The 26,107-nt window shown below is 39.4% G+C and overlaps 1 protein-coding gene and 1 long non-coding RNA gene across 3 annotated transcripts in view; one reads left to right on the top strand and one right to left on the bottom strand.

Moving 5' to 3' along the window:
* SLC17A7 (solute carrier family 17 member 7) overlaps positions 1-4,710 on the top strand; it is a 60,632-nt gene extending 55,922 nt beyond the window's left edge. The window contains exons 11-12 of the mRNA XM_087946796.1: positions 1,577-1,704; positions 4,220-4,710. Of these exons, the coding sequence (XP_087802922.1) occupies positions 1,577-1,704; positions 4,220-4,594 (503 nt within the window). The 3' untranslated portion in view covers positions 4,595-4,710. The remainder of the gene's footprint in view (positions 1-1,576; positions 1,705-4,219) is intronic.
* LOC148129325 (uncharacterized) lies at positions 840-25,528 on the bottom strand. Of its 2 annotated transcripts, none has more exons than XR_015745889.1 (3): positions 25,024-25,528; positions 12,322-12,425; positions 840-1,995 (listed from the first exon to the last, which is right to left on the bottom strand). It is a non-coding gene; the product is annotated as an uncharacterized LOC148129325 (long non-coding RNA). The 2 variants fall into 2 exon arrangements; XR_015745890.1 differs by lacking the exon at positions 840-1,995 and adding an exon at positions 11,399-11,500.
* Positions 25,529-26,107: the final 579 nt, after the last annotated feature.

The following is a 26,107-nucleotide window of genomic DNA, read 5'->3' as shown; positions in this document are numbered from 1 at the left end:
TCCGCCACAGCTCGTCTTTGGATGAGGGGGCTTTCCGTGTCAGGGAGGAGAGATGCAGCTCTTCTCTACCTGCCAGGTGGTCCCTTTTCTTCACCACCCTTTCAGGGTGGCTATCCAACGAGGTGAGCTTGGAACGGGGCTTCAGTGTTCGCGGTCCTTGCTTCCAAAGGTGACGGAAGTCCAGCCGGAAGTCGCATATCATAAATTTATGAAAGTTAGCTCTACTCAAGTGTAGTGAAGGTAAGTATGTGATGCATCAAAAGAACAGATCTACTGTACCATAATCTGAAGTGAATCAGCTGCCACTTTTAATTATATATGTGCAACTTACTATCTAGGTTGAGGTTTTATACCTGTCAAAAGTGACACAGGTTTCAGTGTGCTTCTAAGTGTATTAATAGAAAGAAGTACTGAGCATAACATGGGTTTGCAGTATTAAGATGCTAACCATGTCTGTCCTCTATAAGATTTCTGGAAAATTCACTATATCATTAAATGTTATGTTTATTTTTTATTTTTTTGAAGAAAATAGTGCTTTCTGGTTTCATTTCGTTTTCTTTTCCAACACAGAGGATTTTCTTGCTTAGCTCCACAAAGCTTTTTCAAATAGTTGGGAATTGAGTTTTGGACCAGTGTGATGTAATCATGGCTATCAACTGCCCTCTGCCAAGCCCCAAAAGGCATTTCCTACATAACCCCACCCAAAGTGATCTATACATCTTAGACTACAGATTACATATAGTCCTCAACTTACAACAGTTCATTTAGTGACTATTTGGAGTTACAATGACACTGAAAAAAATGACTTAGGACCATTTATGAACACTGCAGCATCTTCAATGGTCACATGATCAGAATTTGGCTGCTTGGCAACTGACTCACATTTATGACAATTGCAATGTCCTGAACTCACGTGATAATTTTTTGCGACGTTCTGACAAGCAAAATGAATGCGGAAGCCAGATTCGCTTAACAACCCAATTACTAACTTAACAACTGCAGTGATTCACTTAACAACTGTGGCAAGAAGAGTCATAAAATGGGGCAAAATTTATTTAATAACATCTTGCTTAGCAACTAAAAATGTGGGTTCCATTGTGGTTATAAGGCAAGTACTACCTGTAGAATTGTTCTCTTGCATTGTTCCACAATCACCATCAAATTGAAGAATGTTCTGCTTGTGTTAAAAGGAATTCACTATTTAATGGCTCTCAGAATTACTTTGCATAACCTCTCTGCCCCAGCAGACTAATAGAAATGCAATGAATTTTGCAGATTTGATTAGGCACCTTAACGTATTTTTTTCCTTTAAATTTTTGAGTATCATGCTCCCTGGCCCTTCACTCATCCCGGTCCAATCAGCTGAACCTACATGGTGTTATGGATGTCTTCTCCAATCTCATTATGGAAACTGAAAAACAACTCCTTTAGAAAAGTTGTATTAATAGATTGAAGACCATAGTAACATTAACCATTATCTTATTAAACTGCAATTGTGTAGCCAAATGCAATCTAATTATATAAGTGATCAGGCAATGGGTCATACTCATTTCATTTTTATCTCCTCCACTTCCAGGATTCAATGTCAATCATTTAGATATTGCCCCTCGATATGCCAGTATCTTGATGGGCATTTCCAATGGTGTGGGGACCCTGTCAGGTATGGTGTGCCCACTCATTGTTGGAGCAATGACTAAACATAAGGTAAGAAACGGTTTGTAGAGAGTGGAACATTTTTATGCATGTATGTGTGTCCCTACAATTCTTATTTTTGTGCGAATAACGCATATCATATGTAAGGTGCTTCTCCACTTCCACTTTAGTATGACCTAAAATGTGCAGATAACATGTTTGGATATTTGCTTTTGTCTCATCCTCATCTCGTGAGTCAGATAGGCTTAAGTTGTTCTTAGTTGTACTAAGCATATTGGTATGTGCAATACATTGGGCATTGTCACCTGTTGTTTTGGATGGACATCAAGTGACTGGCAGTATCTGCAAACAAAGGTAATAGTTGCTAGTTAAGGATTGGCACTAGAATCACAAATTTCATGTTTGTTTAATTCGCCAGGGTGCTTGGTGCTCTTTGAGCTTGGTAGTTTTCTTGCAGATGTTTCATTACCAAGCTAGATAATCCCATCAGTGCTACTGATGTTACCTAGTTTGCTAATTAAATGTCTGTAAGAAAACTGCCATGCTCAGAGAACACCAATGACCCCACAGTTTCACCCTGAGCTACATATATTCTCTTCTATTGTTTAATTCTCTGCTGCCTCAAGAATGGACTTTAATTCAACAAAAGATCAGGGGTCTCCAACCTTGGCAACTTTAAGAATTATGGACTTCAACCCCCAGAAGCAAAGCTGGCTGAGGAATTCTGGGAGTTGAAGTCCACAGGTCTTAAAGTTGCCAAGGTTGGAGACCCCTGCTTTAGATGGATATGTAGAGAGGTTATGATGTTGTTCATACATTAATGTTAAGTCACAGCATAGCTTACATGGCTTTGTTAGGTAGAACTAATTATGATTTTATTTCAAATCAAATGATTAAATCTTTGGCTATTGTGATTAATTTCAAGTTTTGTCTGGGCAGAAGGTGATGGCAAACCTCAGTACTATATTCAGATTTTTTTCCTCTCGTGTTGTTATCCACAATGATAACTAAATTCAACAGGGATTAGACATCAATTCTTTGTTAAAGAACTTAAGTAACTTACTTACTTACCAGAATACTTATCAGAATATAAATCTGGTATTCACAGAACCTGGCAGATACTAAGCCATATTGTGGCTTCTTTGCTTTTGACTTAACAAAGTAGTTATTGTGATTTGCAAATTACTAATTCTGACAATAAGATATAACTGTTCTTTTTTATCGGACTTTTCCCGAGTTTTATGAAATCCTGATAGTTTGTCATAAAAATCAGCAGGAGAACATTGGTTTGTTGAATACTGTAACAGTTTAATATTTTAATATATTAGTAGGCCAACAGTTTAATTTTCTAGCCTCTAAGTACATTTCTTAGCGGTTTTTTATTAATAGAGTATTTTACCTGTTGGATTTTTTTTTCATTTCTATTGATTGCATGCATTTTTAGCTCACTTTATTCGTGTGCTATTTATATTTTTAAGTACCTGTAAAAACAACTTTTACTGCTCCTTTTAAATCTTTGCATGTTATAACTTTTGATATGAAGCTGCACAAAATATTGGTCAATGACTGAAATAAAGGTTGGAACAACTAAGAGTATGTAAATTTAGCTATGTCTTTTTCAACTGCCCATGGTTAAATAACTTACAATGAATCAAGTCTGCAGCTTCAATCTTGCAACATTATTGGATATTATTATTATTATTTGTTCTAATGTCAATCTGTTTTCCATACACCTCTGGGTTTTGGAACTACCAAAACTGGTGAAGAGTTCTGGAGCATTTGAATGTTTACATGCCATCTTGTATTGTTCTAGTGGAGCCTGACTATGGCTGAACTCAAAGAAACTTCAGTAGGGTAAGATTTGGTTAGAATCTGAATGTGAAACTACAAGAAATCCCAGGAGTGTCGGCAAAATTGGAAAGTAAATCAAAATAAAACTCTGCAACAAAGCAAAGATGAGCCAATTCTGTCTTATGATCAAGAAAACCAGGGTTTGACTTAGCAATCTTGCCAACAACACTGCTTGCTCTTTACCAAGCTGCACAATTTCCATTAACCGGAAGGTCGCAGCTGTTTAGCAACTTCTGCAATATTCAATTCTGCAAAATGCAAACCAGGCAAAAATTTAGACCACGCCCACTCGAGTAGTTCTGGAAACATTAAAGGAATGCCAGTGTACCTTGTTTTTGCAATCCTTAGTTTTCACTTTCTTTTACTTTCTGACTCTATCTATCTATCTATCTATCTATCTATCTATCTATCATCTATCTATCTATCTATCTATCTATCTATCTATCTATCTATCTATCTATCTATCCATCCATCCATCCATCCTATAAGTTACCAGTTCTATTTGATTATAAGTAATCTCATTCTTTTCATCCTCAAGGCAGTGGCATATGCAACAATGATTTAATAACTTTTAGTACGGAAGGAGGATTTTCAAGAAATTGAATGCTCCTTTTGGGGAAGAGAATGTTCAGGCTTCTGCCATAGCTTAAAGAATATGGGTGTGGGATATCCCTCAAATAAGCTGTGAATGATGGATCTTTTACGTTTTCCGCAGACACGAGAAGAATGGCAGTACGTTTTCCTCATTGCCTCTCTAGTACATTATGGTGGTGTCATCTTCTATGGGATTTTTGCTTCTGGGGAGAAGCAGCCCTGGGCTGAGCCAGAAGAATTGACTGAAGAGAAATGTGGCTTCATCAACGAGGATGAACTGGCTGACGATGAAGATGAAGCTGCCCGTATGGGAGCAGGGGCAGGTGGTGGTGGCTATGGGGCCACCAAAAGTACCAGTTTTGCCAATGGAGGTTGGACGGCTGACTGGGACAAAAAGGAGGAATATATACAGGATCCTGGGAAAGATTCCTATATGTATGGTGTGCCAGAACAACGGGACTTGTCACAGAGAACCCCATCCTCCGCTCTCATGTGATGATGGGGATTGAGTCAATCCAATGGAGTGAGAAGAATGCTTCTTGTTCAGCCTTCTTCTCTATCTTCCATTACTTTACCATTCTGTCCTATAACCTCCATCCCGTTTCTGGTGTGTTGGCAATCAATGTCTGGACCCACTGAAAATTGCCCTTCCTGGCAGTCTGCTACCCCTCAATGATCCATAAGCACTTACTTCAAGTGCTTTACTTTACTGTTCCTTGTTTGCAGGCCACTGTATCTCCACACTGTCCATTCCTACTGAAGGCTGATGCTCCTTGAACCAAGGGGTTGAGCTAAATTTCACACATCCATTGCTCCTGATTCCACTGCACAGTCCTTGAAAAGCTTTGGGATCACAGCAAAGACACTGCAACACCCTCTATTATGTATGAAATGAAAACATAGCTTATGAATAGACCATGCCCTTCACATGTATATGACCCCAGGTTCAATCCCTAGGCCAAATGGACTATAGGAAATACATTGATATTTTGGTTTCCCCTCAGGACTTCTCGTAATTAGGAAGTGGCTTGGCACCAACCCCAGCTTTTTAGTCTCTTACTTGGCTACCCTAGTTGTGCAGCTCATCTTTTCAGTACTTTAAACTTTGCCTTAGACCCTTCTGATTTTTAGAAATAAATTAGATCTGACTCCCTCAACATCCTATACCTTTATACCTATGCACCAACCATCCTCCTGAACTGAAGATGGGAGAATCCGTTCACAGTGGCCCTTAAGATAACCGCTTGCTCCCATATTTTAAAAAATAGTCCATTTTTCTGCTGTAATCTATAGGCCTTCAAAATGCACCCAGGCATTTCCAAATACTGTATTATGCATTTCAGCATTTTTTCCTGAGCTGTAAATGATTTTTATGCTTAATGGGTTGATATTTTCCTAATGTGTACTGTAAATCACTTTCTGTGTAACAATATCAAATTCTGTCTCTCCCCCCCAAATTCTTGGAAGCTTTAACAATATCCTGTACTTGTTGGCTATATTCTCTCCCTGCCCAATCCACCACTTGGAAATTCCTCCTATTGTTTTGTTGCAGGTTTTTTTATGTATAGTACTTCAGATTTATTTAATGCACTTTACATTCGAACATAAATCTAAGGTTTCTTCAACACTGAAAACTTCAGATGGCAACATTATACTCTATTTTTAACAATAATTTTATTAAAAATTTCAACTTCATCAATAAAAACAAATACCAACTAAAAAAGAAAAACAGAATCTGCAGAAAAGAAAAATAGGAAAAGAAAATGAAAAGAAATATATAAAGAAAAACTTATCACCTTCTCTTAAAATACAATGATCTCTTCTTCCCACATCTACTCTCTTAAATAGGAACAATTCTTTTAAAATCTCATTATTTCAGTCTCGATCATAAAAAATATCCATTAAGGATTACCAGAGATTACAACATATCTACTTTTTTAGCCTTGATCAAATAAACCAGCTTTACATTCCTTCCTTGTATTCTTAATAATCTTAATTTTTTTTATCCCTTCAAATAATGTCACCCCCAATTTATTTTTACTTTTCTTCATCTCTTCTCAAAAAAGTCTTCAAGGCTTTAAGAATATTCTTTTATAATTCTAATATGGGAAGATTATCCCAGTCAGTCTTGTTTTGTTATTTGTATATCCCCTCTAATTATTATCTGTTTCTTTTGTATATCCAGCGTAGCATCATTTTCTATATCATTTTTGAAGCTTTTAAATTCACTTTCGAAATCAGTCTCAGTCTTGTCTGATAAAACTAGTTCCTCTACCATAACATCTTTTAACTATATGTCTACAGAGGCAGAAACTCTTAATGTTAACTTCTGGATCCATTGTTGAAAAATATTCTTCAATAAGTCAAATATTAAAATATTTTGCTCAATTATGTAAACCAAATTTAAGTGATCTTCTTTAATTGTAATATTTAGTTGGGGTAGTGGCTAAGACATGAGACTAGAAGCAAAGAGACTTATCTATTGATAAGCCCTACAGATTAGTTCTGCATTTGGTTCTCTTTTAGTGCCAGAAATATGGAATGCGTGAAGAACCATCAAGTGGTAAGACCATACTTGGAATACTGCATTCAGTTCTGGTCACCACATTACAAAAAAGATGCGAGAGTTTGGAAAGACTGCAGAGAAGAGCAACTGAGATGATTAAAGACCTAGAGACTAAAACATATGAAGGATGACTGCAAGAATTGGGTATGGCTAGTCTAGAAAAAAGAACGACTAGGGTGGGACGTGGTAGCAGAATTCCAGTATTTGAGGGGCTGCCACTAAGAAGAGGAGAGGGTCATATTTTCCAAAGCATCAGAAAACAGGACAAGAAACAATGGATGGAAACCAATCCAGGAGAGAAATTTCTAAAGAGAAATTTCCTAACGGTGAGAACAATTAATCATTGGATGGTTTTCCTCCAGAAGCTGTGGGTGCTCCATCACTGAAGGTTTTCAAAAAGAGACTGAACACTTATCCGCCAATGGTATAGGGTCTCCTGCTTGAGCAGGGGATTGGACTAAAAGACCTCCAAAGTCCTTTCCAACTCTACTCTATGTACTCTAAGTTTCTTTTGGTGTCCTCTAGTGTAAACTTCTAAGTCTCATTCTCTCTCTCTTTTTTTTTTCAAGAATTCAAAGCCAAAAGTATTTTCCTACAGGAAGGATTTTTATAATTAAGTCCAAAATCTTATTTTGAATCCATCTGGAACCCTTAGTCTATTCGTAACTTTCTGAAAATCAAAACATTTAATCATAAATTTGCTATTTATTTTAGAAAAATAGTCCTTGTATTGTATTATAAGTTAGTTATAGAACTTATATTTAAAACTTCTTTCACTATCGATTGAAGGAAACTCACCTGTTATTGTAAAACCTGTTAATCCAGGTTCCTAATAGATGGAAACCAGTTAACAAGCGATTTCCGAAAGTAATTAGAAAAGGAAGTACTCAAACCCTATTTCCTTAAAGGCACTGGCCATGGGTTGAGTAAGGAAGCTATTCCCTGGTCTCTAAGCCCACTGGAGCCCTAAGCCCACTGGAAACACCTATCTTGCAGTCTCTTCACAAGAAAGCAACTATCTGGAGCATCTGTAGGCCATCTCAAGTCATTTCTTTGTCCAGAGAAAAATTACAAAGAGCTGGTTTACTCACGGGCTACTCATTGTGTTGTGGTTGTCGATTATTTTGCCATTTCTTCCCCAGAAGGCAACATTATATTCTAAAACCCTAAAGCACTTCAGAGCAGATCAAAGCAGAATAATAGAGTTGAAAGGGACCTTGGAGGTTTTCTAGTCCAATCTACTGCTCAAGCAAGAGACCCTAATACCATTTCAGACAAGTGGCTGTCCAGTCTCTTCTTAAAAGTCCCCAATGATGAAGCACCCACAACTTCTGAAGGCAAACCATTCCACTGGTTAATTGTTCTCATTATTAGAAAATTTCTCCATAGTTCCAGGTTGCTTCTCTCCTTGATTAGTTTTCATCCATTGTTTCTTATCTTGCTTTTGGTGTTTTCAAATAATAGGCACTTTAAAGGCTAACCAAATGTTATCCCTTAAGTGTCTATTTTTCACTGTCCCTCCATCAGATGGATTACAGTTTTTATAAATACTTGTTCTCTTTCAAGAAACTAACTAGCATAGTCCCTTCAGATAAGTTGAGCCTATTATTCTCCCAGATTCTTATTTAAATCAACCACTTCTCCACACTATGCTTTAACAGCAAATATTAAAAAGCTTCCAATTCACTTGTGAATAGGTATAAAATATTTCCAGTCATGTTCTCTCATTTAGATTAGACTGCTGCTTTCAATCCTATGGACTTTTCTTAAACAAACCTATTATACTTGAGCTGTTTCTTTCTCCATGCATGTAAAAACCTCTCCTTACAACAATCTTATATGATGAATTTAGGTTGAGAAACACAATCATGGAGAACTAGTTCCAAGTCTCCATTCAACTATGGAAACTCACTGGATGAATCTGGATCAGCCCTTTCCAGCTGAACCTACCTCATACAATTGTGGCAGGGATAAAAACACAGGGGTACCCTTGGCCATTGTACGTTACTTTCAGTTTCCTGAAGAAAAGTTGGGTATAACTGGGGATTTGAATGAGTTCTGATTAGCCAAACTCAGTTAAACACATTATACATCACACTATACCAGCTCTTAAAAGACGTAATCCTTATTTCAAATCTTTGGTCAGTCTGCAGATGTAGCACTGATGCACTAATAGTGTATTTACACTGCAAACTCTTCTAACTCTGGAAGTGCAATAGAGTGAGGATGGTGATCAAATTAATTTGAGGGGTATACCACTTTCCTTCTGCCATCATGGCCTCTAGTAAAGCACAAGGAATAGTCACATTGCTTTCCTACCCCATTAGGGAAATATACAATATATATATATATTTAATTTTTGTAGCACAGTGCATTAGAATTATCCTAAATGTTGCTTTAGGGTATGAAAAACCTGGATTATTTTGAGAAAGCTTCTGTATATAATAGTCTTCAGGATCGATTTAAAAATAAGAATGATTATATCGTGGCCTACCTCACAAAGTCCTTGTGAATGAAAAAGGATTGTAAAGCACTCTGCACTCTTATGCCAAGAATTACTATGATAATCATATTGAGGACAGAAGAGGAGATAGTACTCCACCCCATAACACAAACACACATAACACAAAATATGCATATATTAGATTACCAGAACTAGGTTGCAAAATTTTGAAAACCACTGGATCAGGGGTGTCAAACTCAATTTCATTGAGGGCCACATCAGGATTGTGTTTGAGCTCGGGGAGGTGCGTGTGGCCAGGGTGGGCATGGTCAGAATTGACGTCACTCTTATTGAGGGCACCTGTGGTGGCCTCAGCGCTCTGAAAGCGAAAACAAGCTCTTGAGCTCGATTTTTGGCTGTGATCGTCTCCTGTAACCCTCTGCCAGCCAGAACAGAGCTCGGGAGGGTCACACCACTGCGGCCCAGCCCTTCACTGTTTCCAGTCAGCCCTGTATGCCAGATCTAAACACTCTATGGGCCTTGAGTTTGACACCTCTGCACTAGATGACCATAACCACTAGGTGAAAAACGTTGATAATGGCTAGAAAACGATTTGGGGTTTTCTCCTTTGCTGCCACCTAGTGACTCTGAGTAATTTTGCAGCCCAGATGTATCCCTACATATAAACATACCAGCTTTTTATCAGAAATCGGTTTACAATAAAGCATTAAGTTTGTTTGGAAAGTTCTCAGGCAACTTCATACCATACAGTTGTTTTTGCAATTTCACAAAAGCTATTCCAACTATAACAAAAGATGGATGGTGTTTATCAAGCCCTCCTCCTCTCCTCTCTTCTCTCCTTTAAACTCTCAATGTTCCTTCCTGCTTCACTCCAGTAGTTCTCTCTGTGGGTTGGTTGGTCTACCTGGTGTTTGCTCTGTACATGTAGTTTCCCTCACTGGATAATCCCCCTCCCTCAAGTTGGAAAGAATTACCTTGTTGTTGTGTAAATATATAAATATTATTTATGAAACTGAAAATGGTTTGGAAAAGAATGTGCATGTTGACTTAGGTGATGGAAAATGTCTTTCTATCCTCTCTTTTCAACCATAGAGTTGTTTCCTATTGTAGGAATTCCCACATAGCCAGCCCAACTTAATTCACCAATTCAAACTTCCTCTAATATATCTTCTTGTATTAAGATATGCCTATTCCACCTTCCTGGGATTCCAAAAACAGTTGCAATGCAACCGGAAAGAGACTTCTGGTGGAAGATGAACGCAACATGATTGCAATGGGAACTCAACAAGTGATAGTTGTACTTATTTATTCACAATATTTTTATATCACAGCCAGAATGGATGACCTCTTCTAGGTTTTCTTGTTTCCCATCAGTAGAGTCTTACAATCACTTGCCTAGTCATAATTATTGTATTAATGCATTTCCCTTAAATATGGCTAGATTAGGGGAATCTTCTCTGCTAAGAAGAGGCCTGAATCTCTTGCCACCCAATCTTGCCCTGATAGCACTTCTAACACTAACAAGACTCAAGACTTTTGAGTCAAAGGGGTTTACACTGAAGTGCCTGCGCATAAGAGGACAATTTCGAATCGGTCATTCCTAGAGTGGCAGCTTGCTTTGAGACAGGAAGGGGATGGATGAGGGACAGACAAGTTCATTTCCAGATGCCCCTACTGGAAACATCCCTTGCTGATTCCTTGTGATCAAATATTTTTTAAAGAGAAAGATATAGACAAGGTGGTTCCTCTCCTGCTCCCCCTATCTCCAGTGTTGACAACATTATATGCAGGCTGACATGACATAGGGAAGGGCGCTGAGTTTACAGGCAGCTGGCCAGCTGCAGTAGGATTAATCCAGGAATTGACAGTTGGCCAAAGGATTAGAAGGGATGGGAGGGGAATAGAGGGTAAGACTCGGGACAGCATTACAGAAGAAAAAGGAAATGTTGAAAATAAACTACAGGTAGTCCTCAATCTACTATCATAATTGAGCCCACAATTTCTATTGTTAAATGAGTTTTACCCCATTTTACCACTTTTCTTGCCACAGTGGTTAAGTCAATCACTGCAGTTGTTAAGCTTGTAACATGGTTATTAAGTGAATCTGGCTTCCCCATTGACTTTGCTTGTCAGAGATCACAAAAGTTGACCACGTGATCTTGAGATGCTGCAACTGTAATAAATATGAGTCAATTGCCAAGTCTCCAATTTCGTGTGACCACGGGGATGCTGCAATGGTTGTGTGAAAATCATAAATCCCTTTTTTCCCCCCACTGACATTGTAACTTCAAACAGTCCCTAAATGATTGATTGTAAATTGAGAAGTACTTGTAGTCTATAGCAGCAGTCCCCAACCTTTCCAGCTCTGCGACCTAGGGAGGCAGGGGAGAAGGGATGGTTTCACTCACATGTGTGCCACTTGCACAAATGTAGCCTTGTGTGCTCACATTTGCCCGATCATGTGCCCTGGTTCCCAATGGTCCATAGCCCAGCATTAGGCCATGGCCTGGGGGTTGGGGACCCCTGATCTATAGTAAACATCTTCATCTCCTTTTAAAAAGAGAGAGAGGAGAGAGAGAGAAGGTGCATGTGTGCTTGTGCTAATAATCCTCAACCTATAGCTGCAGTTGGGACTAGAATTTCCATGTCTAAGTAATATGGTTGTCATGTGAGACAACACATGACCACACCTGATTTTATTACCCTTTTTGCTGCAGTTGTAAGGCAAACCTGGATTCCCTTACTGACTTTTCTTGTTGGAATCCCCTTGGAAGGTCACAAATGGTTGTCATGTGACCCTGAGACATTTCAACTATCGTAGAAACATGCACCAAGCACCTGAATCACAATCATATGACTGTGGATACTGTGATGGTAATAAGTGACAGGACTGGTTGTAATTAACTTTTTTCAGTAGTGTTGTAATTTCAGTTACTAAATAAATGGTTGTATGTTGAGGACTATCTGTATTTGCACCAGCAAGACTGTATACTGAAAGGAACCTCAGGAAACAGCAAACTAAAGACAATGGCTGTAATCTGAAAAGGAGATTCCACATCCCAGAATGAATCCTGTCATACCCCAGGAGCCTAGCAGGACCTATATGTTGCTGATTTCACATTAAGAACTCCCAGCCTAACAATCCCTAGTATCCCCCATGCTTTGTGGCTAGTAGCTTCAAAATTTTACCTACCTATTCCAATAACATCTTCCCAAATAGGATGGGGCTGCTACACACTTTATCTGTCATGACTGTGGCAGAACACAAAACAGCAGGTTGGTGCTGGAGACATCAGTCTGAAAAATAAAAGCCAAGGACAGCATTATGATACCTAGGATAAAATTGAAAATCTCAGAAAATTCCCATTATATTATAAACTAGCTTGATACCTGTGCTTCGCTACGAAACTCTGTGATTGGGCTTAGTTTTTTGGGAGGAAAATAAGGGGTGAAAATCTGCATCTGCCTACCAGCATCCATCGGTATTTGGAAACTGAAATAGTATTTACTGTGTGAGCAAGAAGGAAACAGCAAGGAGCCTGGGCGTGGCTTAGCTCAAATTGTTCTGTACTAAAGCTCCTGTGAAACTAAAACTGAAACTTCTCTCCTCTGCTTGTGTTTTGCATTTGGAACAGATTTCCTTTAAGGTGGGGAAGGGGAGTAGAACACCTTAGCATCAGAGCATAATAATATATGAAATACATAGCTTTCAGCCTGAATGGCTGTGTGAGCGGAGATCTCCAGAGAATACAGCCGATTTCTAGCATTCGGAGGGCTTCTGGAAAGCCGAAGATAACTTGATGGGTCTACTGGGAGAGGAAGGACAGCTCAGCCCTCACACTTGGGTGGCGGCTCATAGTGCAGATCAGAAGAAATCCTTCTCAAATCCGGGGGGTGAAAGAAGATGGCCTGTCATGGCTAAACCAAAGAGCTGACAGCTTGCCGAAACAAGTGGTGGAACAGTGGGCAAGACGGTCGCACCAATTCTGATCTAGGTGAAACCAGGTGGAAAACAACCATAAGGGACTGAAAGTGAGTGTGGATCATGAAAACTAAAATGGCTCTCCCTGATATTGATACTGACAGTGCATTTTGACAGGAGAATAAATGGAGACACCTTCTGGTCAAAGTGGGTATTTATCTGTAAGCATATGATTGAAAGCATGTGTAGTTTTTTGTGATTTTAGCCCTGTTGACTTCCTCTTCTTCACTTATACTTTTAGCAAAACTATCCTACAACCTTTTAGCCTGGTGGACAAATAGGGGTTTACAAATATAGAGAATGCAACTACAGCACGACTACAGTTAAAGACTGTTGCAGCCAATTAGACCTTGGGAAATATACTCAATGACTAGGGGATATACAGACATTTGATAAACCAATAAAGAAATTACTCTTGAACCATAATAAAGGGAGCCAAGGACAAAGGTGCGCCTTTTGGATTTAATCATAGCCAGTATCTACAAGACTGAATTTCTCTGGTTCTATCATCGATACTATCACAAGTATTACTATCATTGCCAGTGTCATTAGATATTATTACTATGGTATTATTGTTATTATCGCTATTATAGTAATCATTATTACTGTTATTTTGACTACTATCAGGATTGTTATTGTTATTATACAGGATTATTATTATATAGGATTGCTATTACAAAGCTGTATTGATATTATCCCTACGTATATTACCAATATTACTATCACACATTATTATTTATATTATTACTTAATTACTACTATGTAAGTACAACTATAATCTTTATTAAGCTTATAAATAGGATAATAGAAATAAGAGATATTAGAAGGGCTTGGGAAAAGGCTGGCTGATATATTTTGACTACTAACTGTCTAATCATGACTAAGTACTGGAGGGGTTTACAGGAGAGGAAAAGAGGTGGGAGTGTTATAACCTAGTGGTAAAATTGTTAAACATGACAAGCATCACAAATTTAACAAAGATTGGAACAGGGAGGAAGCCAGCCTCCCAGGTGTCCTCAGCGGCCTTTTGAACCAGAGGTCAATCAAGGACACATTGCAAAGAGAGAGGTCAAATTCATTTAAAGACTTATAGGCTATGCTGCAATCGATGCAGGAAGTGATGGCCAGAAACCATGATGAAATGAAAAAAGAGATAGGAGAGGTGAGGAATGATACTGGAGAACTAAAAGAAAAACTACAGAAGATGAATGAGAAATTTGAAAACTTTCAAGAACAGATCATCAAAAATGAACAGAAATTACAGGAGATAGAATGAAGAAAGAAGAAAAAAGGGTGGATGAATTAAGTGATAAACTGATCCAGGCAAACAAGGAGTTAGAATTGACATTAATACTTCTAGAATCAGAGACAGCGGCACATTTTCTGCAATTCCAAAATGTGAAAGAAGAAAAGGGAGAAGATCTACCAGATACTATGGCAGAACTGATAGCAAAGGCACTTGGAACAGAGAAAGAACATGAGGTTCATCAAAAAATCAATCCGAGACAAAGTGTTAAATAGAATAAGAGGCAAGCCGATAATATACAAAGAAAGGCAACTGGTAGTTCTAAAGCAGGTCCCAAGAAGAATTAGAGAACTAAGGAAACCATACCAATTCTTAACAACATTGCTGATTAAACATAATATTAGCTTCAGATGGCTGATACCAGAAGTCATATTGGTAACATGGAGAGAAAAGAGATATAGAATAGATATAGTAGACCAAGCGGAGGAATTCTACAACCAACTCTTTGGCAATGAGGAGGAAGTGGAAGAGAGAGAAGAAATAGACACAAGGGATCAAAGAATGTAGAACTTGTATACAGAAAGAATACAAAGAATACAGCCAAGAGGAGAAAATGAACTACAACTAAAAGAGAGAGGAAAAGAGAAAGAAGTTAGACCAGAGAGTAAAGAAGAAAGGCGTAAGGAAGAGAGATCAGAATTACAAGAAGCACAAGACCTAGATATATATAGGTAGAGACATGCAAGAAGATCTTATCATTGAACATTAACGGCTTGAACTCTCACCTGGAAAAGAAAGAAAACTCTTACCAAATTACAGCGACTGAATCTAGACATAATAGCACCACAAGAAGTCCACCTCAAAAAGCAACATAAACAGTTATTGGAATTCCCCAGACTGGGGAAACTGTTTGTGGCATTTAGCACATCAGAAGAAGAGAGGGGTGGTACTATATGTCAAGGAAACAATCCAGGCCAAGCAAATTTATCAGGACAAAGAGGGAAAGATACTGATGGTGGAAATAATATTAAATCAAAAATGGGTGCTACTAGTCAAAATTTATGTGCCAAATGGGGGACAGGAAAAATTCTATAAAAAGTTACATAGCATCATCTGAGAGACAGAGAGCAACAATGTATGCATTTTAGGAGATTTCAATGCCATAACAGTCAAGAAACTAGACTACAAAAGTGATAAAACAAGAAAAGGAATCAGAAGGATATTACCTAGAATGTTTTTTCAAATGGTAGAAGAGTTAAGCATTCAGGACATATGGAGAGAGAGGAATCAGGAGAGGAACCAACATATATATTACTTGAACAAAGATGAATCCTGGTCCAGAATTGATATGGTTTGGACATCGATGGAGCTAATTTTGGAAATAAAGGAAGTAGAAATAGACATGAATCTCTGGGCAGACCTTACCTGGAGAGGGCAAAGATGGACACAACCAAACAATTTTAAAAGACTATGATTTTATCCAGAGGATCAACAAAGAATTGAGATTCTTCTTCAAAGAAAATAAGAAAGAAGACACATCTATACAAAATCTATGGGATACGGTGAAAGCATTTATGAGAGGTATCCCTATATCATTTACGGCTAGGAAAAACAAAAGTAAGAAGCAAAAATTAAAGGTTCTGGAAGAAGAATATAGGACTCTAGAGGCAGGGCTACAAAAGAAACCACAAAAAAGAAATCTAAAAGGGCAAATGGACTTAATTAAACATAAGTTTAACATCCTCAAAAAAGAAGAATTGGCACAGTATATAAAGAAAGCAAATTTAAAAAATTGAGAATGCGAACAAACCAGGGAGGTGGCTAGCATATAAACTGAAGAAACAGAAAGAAAAGAAATGGATTCATAAACTGCATGACAAGGAGGGAAATATTTATTACCAAAATGAAGACAAAAAGAATATAATTCAAGTCTTCTATGAGAAACTATACAAAGAAAATGAAGGCTACAATGAAGAAAAACCCCCGACAGTATTTAGAAAAGGCTGAACTGCCAAAGGTACCAGAAGAAATAAAAGATATGTTCAATGAAGAAATAAGAATGCCAGAACTAATAGAGGCTATCAAAAAACAAAAGAACAACAAAGTACTGGGCCCTGATGGTCTTCCCACAGAACTATATAAAGAACTTTAGGATAGTTTAGGCCAAACACTACTAGAAGTTTATAATGCTGTTCTCACAGAAGCGACGATACCTCCATCATGGGTGGAGGCCAACATAGTGTTGATTCCAAAGGAGGATTTAGACTCAATGCTACTTCAAAATTATAGGCCTATTTCACTATTGAATACAACTACAAAATATTTGCATCTATAATAGCAGAACGTCTGAAAAGATTCCTTAATTCATTTATACATGTCGACCAAATGGCCTCCTACCTAAAAGGCAGATAAAGAATAATATGGGAACAGTACTAGACATATTAGAATATTACAAAACACATAGTGAAAACAGGTGGCACTGCTTTTCTTAAATGCCCGAAAGGCATTCGATAATGTAAGTGGGAAATTTATGTTACAACCACTGAAGTATATGGATTTTAGTGACAAATTTATAAATATGTTCAAGGCGATATATTCAAAACAAGAAGCCAACGTAATAAGGAATGGTGAGATGACATGAAGTTTTGCAATATAGAAAGGTACAAGACAAGGCTGCCCACTATCCTTGTTCCTGTTAATCTTAACGCTGGAAGTATTGACAAGGAATCTTCAGAAAGAGGAACGAATTAAAGGACTGGAAATTAGAAGAGAAAAATATAAATTACAAGCCTTCATGGATGACTTAGTTTTTATTCTAGAGGAGCCCTTACAGTCTGGCATGAAGCTTATGGAGGAATTGGTAGAATACGGAGAAATAGCAGGATTAAAAATCAACGAGAAAACTAAAATGATAGTTAAGAACATGGCAAACAAACAGAAAGATGAATTGATAAAAGGAATGAGTATTCAAATAGTGAAAAAAGTGAAGTATTTAGGAATATACCTCACGGCAAGTTACATAGCGCTTAAAGAAGATAACTACACTAAAGTAACAAATCAAATAAAGGTGGATCTAGAGAGATGAAAGAACTTGCAACTCTTCTTGATGGGCAGAATAGCTGTAATCAAAATGAACATTCTACCAAAGATATTCTTTTTTTATTTCAAAATCCCTATAAAATTAGAGAAAATCTTCTTTAAAAATTTGCACGAAACTATGTCAAAATTCATATGGCAACGAAAGAGACTGAGAATCAAACTGAAATTAATGCAAGATGCCAGAGAAAAAGGAGTGTTCGGCCTGCCTGACTGGGAGTTATACTATCAAGCTGCAGCACTCACCTGGATAAAAGAATGGATTACATTACGGTAATGAATAAGAGGTTACTAATACTGGAAGGCCATGATATCCAAGCAGGATGATACACCTTTTTTTGGTACAAAAGGCACAGTACATAAATACTTTTAGAGACATTATATAAGACAAGCACTCTTGGTGGTGTGGAATAAAATTAAACATCAAAACTACATGGAAATTGCGGTCTGGCTCTCTACACTAGAAGCACTAATACACCCAAATCTGATAAACATGGGGAAATTGTTGTACATGAGGACATATTAAATGAGAAAGGAGACTTGAAAACCAGATCAGAACTAATAGCATAAGGGGTAAAACTGGAGTGCTGATCATATTTACAAATACAGATGAGATACACACAGGATGTGAAAACATGGGACATTAATAGAGAACTAACAACAGTTGACAAACTGTTAGTAGGGATAGATGATAAATTGATTAAGGTGATATATAAATACCTACTAGACTGTAAAATGGAGGAAAGCAGATCAAGGAAACAATGGTGGTATGGGCCAAAATTTTTGGATACAATATTGAATTGGCTAGATGGCAGAATCTCTAGGAAAAGAACAGGAAATTAACATTGGCCACCACATATAAGGAAAATTCATACAAAATATTTTATAGATGGCACCTTCCTCCGGCAAGACTGGCCAAAATGTTCAGAAATCTTTCACCGAAATGTTGGAAATGCAAGGACGTACCAGGTAGATACTATCATGTGTAGTGGACATGTAACCATGCAAGGAAATATTGGTGACAGATTCAGAAATGGTTAGAGCAAATGGTGGGAGAACATACGCAATTTAAGCCAGAATTATTCCTATTAGTAATAATAACAGAAGGTTACAGTACAGGCTCAACATATTTAATACTACATATACTGACAGTGGTGGGAATGGTTTATGCACAGCAATGGAAGAATGATAACACACCATCAGAAAGAGAGATAATAAGGAAAATATTGGCTTGTGCAGAACTAGATAGATTAACTTTAGAACTGAAAAACAAGGAGAAAACAGAATACTATGGGAATAAGTTATATCAATGGTTGCAAAAGAGGGGGGAGTTTGGAACAAAGAGGTTGGATGAATAGACCTAGAATGTGATATGATAGAGGAATTAATTGAGTAAGATAGTCAAAACAACTGTAACAAAATCAATATTGTATAAATAATATGAATGTTAAATGTTTAGTAATATTTTAGTATGCATGGCAGAGTAATGCTAGGACAGTTACACTGTGTTTGATGTTTATATTTGTAAACTATATATATATGTATTAAAATAATATACAAAATACTAATGCTCTGATGGTCATTTCACAAAATCCTTTCTTAGTGAGTACCTAGAAGCCAAGAGCCAATATTTCAAGTTTGTAAGCTTTACCGTGTTTCTCATAAAATAAGGCCGGGTCTATTTTTTTTTGAGCCCCGAAAAAACGGCTAGGACGTCTTTTCGGGGGTGACTTAATTTCTTCCCCCACGTGCACCTCCACCTAGAGCACCCCATGCACACTCACCTCTCCATGAGGCTGCCACAGGAAACTCCCCAAAGGTAGAATCACCAGCCACTTCTATCGGCCGGTAGAAGCGGCCTCGGGGCGAGCACCCACGTGCACCCACCTTGCCACGAAGCTGTTTCTATCATCCAATGGAAGCTCCCCAAAGGCAGAGTCACCAGCTGTTTTGGGGTGAGGCGTGGCTGCCCGCAGGGCGCTTCTGAGAGGAGCGCCCCACGCGTACTCTCCTCTAGGCCGTTTCTATCAGCTGATGGAAGCTCCCAAAAGGCAGAGTCACCAGCCACTTCCATTGGCCGATAGAAACAGTGTGGCAAGGGGAGTGCATGTGGGAGAGCAGCTGCAAACTTTTCTTAGCAGAAGGGAAGCAAGCTGAGTGTTTTCTCTCTCTCTCTCTCTCTCTCTCTCTCACACACACACACACACACACACACACAAACACCACCCCTGCTAGCCCCCGTCCCTGCACCGGGTCAGCCAAGCCCTTCTGGCGAGGGAAGGTCTCAGCATCTGCGGGGTTGCCACCTCCCCTCCCCAGGCCAGACCTTTTCTGGGCACCCTGCCAAAGTCCCAGGGCAGCCAACCTACCTTTACCTGCTGCCGCCGCTGGTTTGGGGAGCAGAGCGGCCGCCGGGGAGGGAAGAGCAGGTAGCAGAGCTCGGCTACCCTTAGACGGGAGATCGGGCGGGCTCCCGAAAGGAGATGTGGGAGCAGTCCTCATGGGAATGCGGCGGGGAAGTGAGGTAAGTGTGAAAGGGTTGCCGCAACGGCACAGGAGGACTGGAGGGAGCTGGAGCGAAGAAGGGCCGGGGAGAAGCTAAACCATTCTCTCTCTCTCTGAGCGCCTGAAAGAGCGCCTGTCATTAACCAATTAACCAATGCCAGACTCGGAATCCCTTATTTCAGCATAATTCAGGATGAGAGAGGAGCCTAAAACCAGGGGCTTGGCGACAAGGTGCAGGTTCTTTTGTTTTTTGTTTTTGATTGAGTTCAATCACAAGACATTTCTGGATTTCATCGGACGTCCAAGGTGTTCAGAAGAACTTTTGAAAAACTTGCGGGTCTAACTTTGAGAAGCAATGTGTTCGGTCCTCTCAAATGGCGGAGGTTAGGGATGGTCTTTGGAGACCTCCCCTCTCCTTTAGCTTAGGGAGACCTGGACGATTTTAGGCCAAAACCTGCCCCGAAGAGATTGATCAGAGAATGGGCAGGAAAGCAAAACAGGAACACATTTGGGCTAAGGCCTTTTCTCCCATTCCCTCCGTCGCAATCTCACAATTTTTATCCAGACACAGATATGCGTGTGCTTTCTCTCCTGCCCCGCAACTAATGCACGCTCCCCTCATCACGTTTCTATTGGCCAATGGAAGCTCCCCAAAGGCAGAGTCACCAGTCGCTTCTACCAGCCGATCGAAGCCGCTGGTGACTGCCTTTGGGGAGCTTCCATCGGCTGATAGAAATGGCCTCATGCGAGGGAGTGCGCACAAGCGCGCCGCCGAGGAGGCCACTTCTACCGCCGATAGAAGCAGCTGGTGACTCTGCCTTTGGGAGCTTCCATTGGCCGATAGAAACGGCCTCATGGTGAAGGAAGTGCGCATGGGCACTCGCCCCGAGGTCGCTTCTACCGGCTAAAGAAGCAGCTGGTGACTCTGCCTTCGGGGAGCTTCTATCGGCCGATGTTCTATTGGTAGTAGATCAGGGTATTCTAGCCTAGGCTACCTGCATGGTGCTCCTAAAGGCAAGTTTTCTTCCCCCCTTCCCTTCCCATTTCTCTTCACCTCGTGTAGTTCTTAACGAACTATGTGAGAAATGGTGGGGAAACGCATGGTTTAAATATGCCTAAATTTTGGGGGTGGGGCTTAATTTCACCTCATGCCTAGAAATCATGCTGGGCCTTCCTATTGGTGGAGGCCATATTGTTGGAGAAACACAGTGTGTGTGTGTGTGTGTGTGAGTGTGTATACATACATACATACATACATACATACATACATATATGTTTTCTTAAGTTTTCGCGGGTACTTACATGTATGGTATTCAGCTTTGTTCGGGTATTTTCCCACGTCATTGTAGTTGTGCTTTTAAAGTTGTAGCAACGTTTCGGCAGAATCTCATCTGACATCATCAGGCTTCTGTATTGGGTCCGTCTGTGGGTCAGACTTTTACAGCCGTTTCTGTTTTAAATTTGGTGCTAGCCTACTAGCCTACCATTCTGGCACAACAGTAGGCTATGCTGTGACCTGTGGCTTTCATGTGTTGGACTAGTGAGGAAGTGTGTTCCAGCTTTTTTACTGCATTTTTGTATCCATCTAGGCGGGTACTTATTCTTCTATTGGTCTGTCCAATGTATGTGGCAGGACATGATGCACAGGGGACTTTATATATGCCTTGGTTTTCCAGGTCAATTTTATCTTTGGGGTTTCTTAGGATGCCTGCTATTTTTCTGTCTGTTTTGAAGGCAGTCTTGATGTGATGCCTGTGTAGTATCTTACTGATTTTGTCTGTAGTACCTCTTATGTAGGGCGGGACAGCTGTTCCATAGGTCTGTTCATTTTCTAGGTCTCCGTTATGTCTCAGTGTGTTTTGTGGATCAAGCCAGTGATTTTGCTTTTGTGGAAGCCGTTGGCTGTCAGTACTTCAGTCAGGGTGCATAGTTCAGTTTTATGTGTGTCTTGTCTGCCAGGTGTTTGGTTCTGGCAATTAGTGTTTTGGCCATGGAGTTTATTTGTGCTGGGTGGTGGTGGGATTGGGCATTGAGGTAGCGGTTGGTGTGTGTTTTCTTCTGGTATATGGTGTGTCCTAATGTGCCTAGACAAATACAAAAATGCAGTAAAAAAGCTGGAACACACTTCCTCACTAGTCCAACACATGAAAGCCACAGGTCATAGCATCGACTTCAATGGCACCAAAACCCTAGCCACTATAGAAAACCCCAGCTACAGAATTATCAGAGAAGCCATAGAGATTGAAAAAAGACCTGAAAGCATGAATAGAAGAGATGACTCCACCAGACTGTCAATTATCTGGAAGCCTGCACTCTCAAACAAAAAAATCTCCATATGTATGGAGATTTCTCTATATGTATGGTATTCAGCTTTGTTCGGGTATTTTCCCACGTCATTATAGTTGTGCTTTTAAAGTTGTAGCAACGTTTCGGCAGACTCTCATCTGCCATCATCAGGCTTCTGTATAGTGTTCATCTATGAGTCAGACTTTCACAGCCGTTTCTGTTTTAAATTTGGTGCTAGCCTACTGCTGTGCCAAAATGCTTTTTTCTTCATCCTGATTGGTTGGGAGTCTTGGTCTGTATTTATTGGTCTTGGAGTTTGCTGTGTTCTGCTTGATTGGTGTTTCTAATATCTTCTGTCTGTTTTGTGGCTTTTTTTGTCTTGATTGGCTGGCAACATTGTGTTTCCTGTATTGGAGACTTTTAGTGTGGCTTGGCTCCGAGTAAATGGACGGCTATCATTTATTAGGAAGCTAGGTTTCATGTGGGTGCCTGGTTGGGGTGTGTTTGAGCTGGAGGTATCAGGGGGAGTCTGTTTGTGCCCAGGTGTTTGCCTGGCTTGTGGTGTGGATATTTTTTTGTTTGAGAGTGCAGGCTTCCAGATAATTGACAGTCTGGTGGAGTCATCTCTTCTATTCATGCTTTCAGGTCTTTTTTCAATCTCTATGGCTTCTCTGGTAATTCTGTAGCTGGGGTTTTCTATAGTGGCTAGGGTTTTGGTGCCACTGAAGTCGATGCTATGACCTGTGGCTTTCATGTGTTGGACTAGTGAGGAAGTGTGTTCCAGCTTTTTTACTGCATTTTTGTGTTCATCTAGGCGGGTACTTATTCTTCTATAATGACGTGTGAAAACGTTTTGGCAGAATCTCATCTGCCATCATCGGGCTTCTGTATAGTGTACAGTACACTATACAGTACAGTACAGTACACTATACAGAAGCCCGATGATGGCAGATGAGATTCTGCCGAAACGTCGCTACAACTTTAAAAGCACAACTACAATGACTTGGGAAAATACCCGAACAAAGCTGAATGCCATGCATGTAAGTACCCGAAAACTTAAGAAAATATATATATATATATATATATATATATATATATATATATATATATATATATATATATATATATATATATATATATATATATATATATATATATATACACATGCACACGTTACAACACAGCCAACGACCCAGGAGATTACAGCACAAGACCCAGGATGTCACAACAATAGAACTCAGAAGGTCATCACACAGCCCATGACCCAGGTCATTACGACCCAGGCGATTACAGCACAACACCCAGGATGTCAAAACAATAGAACTCAGAAGGTCATCACACAGCCCATTACCCAGGTCGTTACAACACAGGAGGCTGATAGACACACAGCCAATACCTCAGCCACACATGTTCTTATGAAAAAGCCAGCCAATCTGCAAACATCAACTCCATCAACAAATGACAACACAGCCAACCTCCCCACCAGTATATATAGGGAGATGGCAGCTCCGATCACACTTTGCTCGCACAAGCACAAATCTGAAAGCACCAGTCTGAAGATGGCGAGTGGGACCTCGTCGAAACATTGCCAAGATACTGTCAATCTTACATGGGAAAAAACTCGAACACACCAAGACCTGCATACCTGTACACGTGAAAATCTACAAAAACATATAGTCTTGGCGTGTTCGGGTCTCTTCCCATGTAAGATTGAGAGTATCTTGGAAACATTTCGACGAGGTCCCACTCGCCATCTTCAGGCTGGTGCTTTCAGCTTCATGCTTGTGCGAGTAAAAACCAAACACGCCAAGACCTGCATACCTGTACCCGTGAAAATCTATGAATAAATGAATAAATGAATATATATATATATATATATATATATATATATATATATATATATATATATATATATATATATGTATATGTATATGTATATGTATATGTATATGTATATGTATATGTATATGATATATGGATCTTTGGTTATTCGGGTTTCTCCCATGTAAAATTGAAGTAATTGCGACGTTTAGATGAAGTCTCATTCGTCATCTTCAGGCTTGTCTTCGGCTTACTCCAAGAAGCACAAAGCCGAAGACACAAGCCTGAAGATGATGAATGAGACTTCATCGAAACATCGCCAAGATACTTCCAATTTTACGCAGGAGAAAACCTGAATAACCAAAGATCCATGTATGTATGTATGTATGTATGTATGTATGTACGTACGTACGTACGTATATATATATGGTATTCAGCTTTGTTCGGGTATTTTCCCACGTCATGATAGTTGTGCTTTTAAAGTTGTAGCAACGTTTCGGCAGAATCTCATCTGCCATCATCAGGCTTCTGTATAGTGTTCTGCTGAAACGTTGCTACAACTTTAAAAGCACAACTATCATGATGTGGGAAAATACCTGAACAAAGCTGAATACCATACATATAAATAGCCGCAAAAACTTAAGAATATCTATCTATCTATCTATCTATCTATCTATCTATCTATCTATCTATCTATCTTAGAAGATAAGATTAGATTAGATTCTACATCTCTATCCTCCTCAAGAGATAGCAACATAGAATTTACCTAGCCTTTGTAAGGTGCAAAGGGGATACTAAGCTGTGGAAAGAAGGAGCCAAGAGTTGTCAGAACCAAGAATTAAATTGGCTGGTCCAGGGAGGCAAAAGCCCAGGCATGACAAGTAAGTCAAAGAGAAATGGAGGTTCAGGAATCTATAATTTTACAGAACATTTACTCATGAGTAAGGCCAAGGTCTCACCTGATGGCTTCTGTCCAAACTCCCAACCAAAAGAGAAACTTAAACAGGGAGCAAGGGATCCTCATCCAACTCTTCTTCTTCCTCCTCCAATAAGGATTAACCAAGGTGATTATGTTAGTCTCTTGACTGCTTTCTGAGGAAAACAAGGGCTCCCAGGGATATAAGTTACAATAAGTTACAAGAAGTTACACAGAAAGACAAAAATAATACAATTTAACAAAACAAAAAAATTATGGAAAAGGTGAGCAGCAATTAAAGCATTGGATACACTATTGGATCATAGTCCCAAAGGTCCTTTTCCAAGAGGCAACTAGACTTTATTTTTTCTTTGAAGATGTTTCACTTCTCATTCAAGAAACTTCTTCAGCTCTGACTAGATGGTGGGGAATAGAAGGATTTATATTCCTTGCAGTCAAATGGTCATTTGCATTATTTTAAAGAGTTATTGAAGTCACTTGGAGGCTTATCTGTGTCCTCAAGGTCACATGAGGATGAGAAAGAGAAACTGTTGTGTTGGCAGACGGACACACCAGGCAGACACGGAGTTGAAGAATAACGTTTCTTTTATTTGAAGAATAACCGGTTATCGTGGCTGCCCAGCTGGGCTGGCAGCCAACTGGCTGGAGCAGCTGATGCCGTTTGACAGCTCCTTATATAGTCTGCTGTCAAACGGCACCAACCAATGGGAACAGTAGGTGCTCCCGCTCATAATGTGGACCAGGTTGAAGACTTAGCTAGTCAGGTACACTACAGAAACATTAAAAAAAAACCCAAAGTCCAGTTGCCTCTTGAAAAAGCACTTTGGGACAACCATGACTTGAATGCCTGAGAATCCCCACAGAGATTGGATCATAGAGATTCGGATTTAAATTAATCAAGGTTGCAAACATTTTGCTTGGTTACCATCTCTTAGTTCGCTTATATCAACGAGCAGTCATTGTGAAGAGAAATGAAACATTTGTATTAGGTCCCAAACTATATAAATTGGCTTGAACTTCCAAAAGAAAAGCGGAATATAGATATAACAAATAATTGAAATACTTTTCCCAAAATGGCAGCTCCACGTACTATTTCCGCCCTGAGT

The sequence above is a fragment of the Notechis scutatus genome, chromosome Z, assembly GCF_049901735.1.
Source record: "Notechis scutatus isolate UNSWTSFEM ecotype Mainland chromosome Z, rNotScu1.2, whole genome shotgun sequence".
Taxonomy (NCBI): Eukaryota; Metazoa; Chordata; class Lepidosauria; order Squamata; family Elapidae; genus Notechis; species Notechis scutatus.
This window is presented reverse-complemented; position numbering and strand designations above follow the sequence as displayed.